Below are 5284 nucleotides of genomic sequence, written 5' to 3'. Positions count from 1 at the left end.
CAATGCCAGTGGGAGAGAGAACAGTGCCAATAATGAGCGTGACAGTGGGAGAGATATATTACTGCACCAACAATACCATATATAAAGCTTGATGACTGTACTGTTAATACCAGGGATACAGCCTTTTTAGCAGCCTGTATTGTAATTCCTTGTTTAATTGTTGGTTACTTTACCCCTTATATTCATGAATAAAATATTGAGCTAAGTAGCACTGATTATTTACTTCATTAGTAATGGGCTGTGTTAGAATCTTAGTGGAATAATTAGCCGTTAGAAGCAATAGCAAAGCTGATAGATGGGGAGGTCATTAGATATAAAAGCACATACTGGAAAATAATATGCGCAATGTCATCTGGCTGTGGGACAGAGAAACATCGGAATCGACTATAACCTCCCTCCCAGGTAAGAGCATCTTATTCAACAAGCAACAAGATCTTATATGGAGGTTCCTATACAGTCTGTGAGTACTGCCAAAATTGGTCAAGAAAATCTAAATTAGTGTAGTCAGAACACAGTATGAATTTTCATACCATTTCATGTTACCTCTGTGTTTGTGATACTAGATGGATAGATAGTGACTAAAGGAAAAATTTATTTGTATAATAAGTATATATAAACAGGTCTCTCATATTTATCTCAGGGAAATAAGAATTAATTAGGGGCATTGGTAGCTATGAAAATCTAGGAGACAGGCACCACGTTCCACAGCAGATGCCCCATCTCTCATCAGGCTCAGCTAATTGATTTCATGTTTGGCTGCACTGCTCTCATTTGCAGCCATTGGGCACCGGTACCCCTGTAGGATGTGCAGCCCAGCCAGCGGGTTGGGAGTCACTGTGTCACTGCTGGGAGTCACTGTACCAGTAATACACAAACATCAAAGGATGATTTTTGTTTTTTGGGGAAGGTGAGCCTTGCTGTGTGCATGTTAAACCCAAAGAAGTGCTATTCCATAAAAAGGTTATTACTAGGTGATAAATACTGAAGTCAATGGGGGGGGGGGGGGGGGGGGGGGGGAGACTATATTGTTGCTATAGAAAGAGCAGAGAGAAATAAAAAAAATACAGAGGATAGGTGGAATTGGGAATAATTGGGAAATCAGAAGAGATAAAGACAGGGGAGAGCACAACTCCTTCTCGAGCTTTATGCTCATTATGTACTGGCAATTCGGATCATATTTATGTAAAATCTCGAATGATGTTTCCACTTGTAATATGTACGCAAGTGTTTTCATCATCACGGCTCTGTCTATTGACCGCGTCTTATCAGTGGCCGCACCAATATGGCACCATAAGTTTTTCTCTGTGAGGATTTGCTGCTGGACCTGTGCGGCTATTTGGATAGTCACAGCTCTGCTCAGTCTTCCCATGTTACTGTTAAGCGATGAGAGAAGCGAATGACAGCCTGGAGTACGGCATAACAGGATTGTATAGAGACAGCGAGGGTTCTGGCCCAGAAGCTATAAATAAAGTAATATCAAAGGAGTTGTAAATGGCAGTAAAGACAATCTTAATCTAGAAGATCTTATAACAAAGGCAATACTCTGTACTTCAAATCCAATGCCAGAGCCAATGCTTGAGATAATAGATTACACACTACCACATGATATTATATCAAAATCTGAAGATATTATGAATGTTACAAATATTTCCACATATAATCAGAATAGTACAGTGAGGACACTGTGCACTGTTAACCTCAGGGAAATCAGGGATACGGCATTTCCAAATATACAATTTGAATGTTAAATTTACATGGCTGTTCCCAATGGTATTGTTTTTTTGTAATTTCCATTAGGTTAGAAAATGACTGTGCTTTTACTTTGCTGTAGAAAGAATGAATGGCGTCAGTCTATTGGCCAGCACCATAGATACAACATTCCCAGACTTAAGACTTGATCTGTGCCATGTGGTTTTATTGGCAAAATGCAATGGGGGACTCTCAACCAGACATGGGGGTTATGTAATAAAAGGCACCAGGAGCAGTAACCCATAGCAACCAATCAGCAGGTAGCACTGAGTGGTCAACAAACATCTTATTGATTGCTATGCGTCACTGCTTCTGGGCAAACTTAGTGCCTTTTCTTACATATGGGGGTATCTGTCCTTGCTAAAAGCTGACAGTTCCACACAGGGTCCAACTTATCACTCTCCTTTTAGAAAGAGTGAATAAACATAAGGGCAGTAGCTCACAAAGCGTGTTGTTCCCGCACAGTAATCGCACTTCATACGGACAACAAAATACCTCGCCATAGCAAGCAATCACCATGGATAATTCACTTATGGCCCTCAGCAGTATTATGCCCCTCAGCAGGCAGTTTGTACAAATATACAATGTGAATGACACACCTGTGGCAGTTTGTATTACAGACTATGGTACAAAGTACCCTGTGAGTAGTTGCCCTAAACCCACAGTTACCACAAACAGCCCTGGTGTATTGAAATAATATCTAAAATGACATTCACTAGTTTACTACCAATAACAGTTGCTGAAAAAAAGCTTTGGTTTATCATCTGAGTTTATAGGAATGCTTCTTCTTGCAAGCCAGGGATTTAATACCATTAATACCATATTGTGATGTAGACATTGATATTCTGAGACAATTTGCAATTGGTTTTTATTTTTTATAGTTTTTCCAATATTTAGCTTTTTGCTCAGCATCGCTTCAGTTCGTAATTTCAGCAGCTATCTGGTTGCTAGGGTCTTGTTTACCTTAGCAGCCAGGCAGTTGTTTAACTAAGAGACTTACTTAAAGGGGGGGGGGGCAAAATTGACCCCCATTTGAAAGCTGGAAATATGTATAAGATTATTAAAAGGATTATTAAAAAACAATACCAAATAATGAAGACCAATTGCAAAATTACTGGCAATAGGAAATTATATAAATATAATATTTATATTGTGGACAATGTCAGTGATCACTGAGACATAACTTATCCAATTTATTGCATTAACCCCTTTAATAAGAGGGTTAATGCAAGAAATTGGATAAGAAATTGGATAAGCTATGACACAAGTCTTACTGATCCATTAAACTTTTATTTTCAGGCTCTACCAATGGACGAACGACTGTTCTCTGAAAATCTCTGTTACTTCTTCTGGGACCTAATTCATAGCCAACAGGGTGGTGTCCAAGACATAGAAAGCATCTTTCAGCCACCACCGCCACTCACCCACCATGTAGTGTTTGTGGGGTACATTCTTATCTGTGCAATAGGTTTGATTGGAAATGCTCTGGTTATCTATGTTACTGGGTTTGTCATGAAGAGCCATAAGTGCAAAATCTGGTTTCTGAACTTGGCCGTAGCTGATCTCATATATCTCCTGTGCATGCCCCTTACAATCGCTGCTGAATTTACAGGGAACTGGATCTTTGGGTTGGCTCTTTGTAAAACGCATAATTTTTTGGCCACGTGCAACAACTACGCTAGCGTTTTCATCATTACCGCCCTCAACATTGAGCGGGTCCTGTCTGTGGCTAAACCAATATGGCACCTGAGGTTCTTCTCGCGACGCATTTGCTTCTGGATCTGCTCAATCATTTGGTCAGTAACAGTGATCTTTAGCTTTCCCGTAATATTTTTTAGCTCTATTTCTACCGATGATGATGGGAAGAGAGTTTGCGATTGGTTTGGCTTCAGAAGCAGCCAAATAAATATCAGTGAAGAGGAAGATTATGGAGCCTACGAAGAGAACACAACAGTAATTTTTATCCCCAGCAATGAAAATGGGGGGTTCCCACATATCCGTGAGCAATGTAAATACAGTGACTGCTGCCTTGATGCAGAAATGATTGCAATGTGGAGTCACATGATCTTTGTAGCAAAAACTGTTATGATTCCAATGCTCTTGTTTGGCTGCATTATTCCTCTGTGTATTATTGTGTTTTCCAATGTCACTATTGCCATAAAGGTTAGCAAATCCCAAACACTGAAGCCTCCGCGACTGTACAAAATTGTAATCACAGTTGTCCTGGTTTATTTCCTAACCTGGATTCCATGTGCCATAGGGTTGAATTTGGCTATCATCGCTGTTTTTACCATGGACTTCTCCCTGTTTACTAAAATACACGTGTATTTACCTCTGCTGGGAATGATATCTGACATCAGCAGCTGCCTCAACCCTCTAATCTATGCGTTGGTTGGCCAAAAAGTACGAAACCTGCTCATGTGTTCCAAGAGAAAGAAGACAAGAGAGGACTTTAAGTAGAGTTCTCATTCTGAACCGACACGGAGCCAATAAATAAAAGGGATACAAATGCTCCTATATTTTCATAAAGATGATTTAGCTCTACCAATGCTGGAAGAATACAGTATATCAGTTTAACCCTTTTTGAAAAAAACATTTCAAATGTTTCTTAAAGCAGAGAGTGCTGACATGTTGTTGCCTTCATAATATACTTGTTCATAACTCAGATAAGAAGATTTAGGTCCTACCTAATTATGTGCAACAGTTCCGAAACTGGAAGATGTACAGCTTCTCCCTTAAAACTATACATGGATAAACAAAATTTTATTTTCAATGCACAACTCAAAGGCCTATAGCAACCAGGGTTTTCTGTCCATCACTGACATCTTGTGGAGAACAAGTGGGACACAAAATGTCCCTCTCCACCTGTCGCTCATTACCACTGAATGTTACAGAGCTCCATCTCTGTCCGATAGATGGAGATACTACTTAATAATAATTATAATAATAATAATAGTAATAAATAATACTTTTTTTCTCTGTAGTAAGCACAATGCACCAGAAAATCTGTGGCCATTTAATATAATCATCAATAAAGGCTCCTCCAATGCAGGGCCCTCTATACTGTACTTGCATAGATGAAGTTGCCTGGCTATTGGCTTCATTTCCCAGTGGTTGATGGTCTGTTGGTATATATTGATTAAATATGCCTTATTTGCTTTGTGATTCCTTCACATTATCAGTGCAAGATTGGCAAATAGGATTTATTTAACCACAATATAGTTCTATATCTATTTTAACCTATATTATCTATTCTATATTAATAATAAAAAATGAGATAGTCACTCATTAAATGTTATATCATTTGGAAGATTTCCAGACTATTGTTCTATACTGTCCCAATAAAGGATTCTTCTTTTTGAAAAGTTCCACGTATTGGTATTTGTAATTATATTGCATCAGGCATAGTGATAGTTACATAGGGTTGAAAAAAGACCAGTGTCCATCAAGTTCAACCCATCCAAGTAAACCCAGCACACCTAACCCACACCTACCAATCTATACACTCACATACATAAACTATATATACAACTAC

The 5284-nt window shown here is 38.9% G+C and overlaps 1 protein-coding gene across 1 annotated transcript; it reads left to right on the top strand.

Annotated features, from left to right (window-relative positions):
- The first annotated feature begins 3057 nt into the window (after window positions 1-3057).
- Window positions 3058-4209, top strand: LOC116407925 (chemokine-like receptor 1). The gene has a single exon (XM_031894200.1). The coding sequence runs from the start codon at window positions 3058-3060 to the stop codon at window positions 4207-4209; it is 1152 nt and encodes a 383-aa protein (XP_031750060.1).
- The last annotated feature ends 1075 nt before the right edge of the window (window positions 4210-5284 follow it).

Source organism: Xenopus tropicalis, chromosome 10 (genome assembly GCF_000004195.4).
Source record: "Xenopus tropicalis strain Nigerian chromosome 10, UCB_Xtro_10.0, whole genome shotgun sequence".
In the NCBI taxonomy this organism is placed as follows: Eukaryota; Metazoa; Chordata; class Amphibia; order Anura; family Pipidae; genus Xenopus; species Xenopus tropicalis.
The sequence above is the reverse complement of the archived record's forward strand: the minus strand, read 5'-3'. Positions and strand labels throughout refer to the sequence as shown.

Coding starts and splice junctions, on each gene's coding strand:
- LOC116407925 (XM_031894200.1), top strand. CDS start 3,058: ATGGACGAACGACTGTTCTCTGAAAATCTCTGTTACTTCTTCTGGGAC.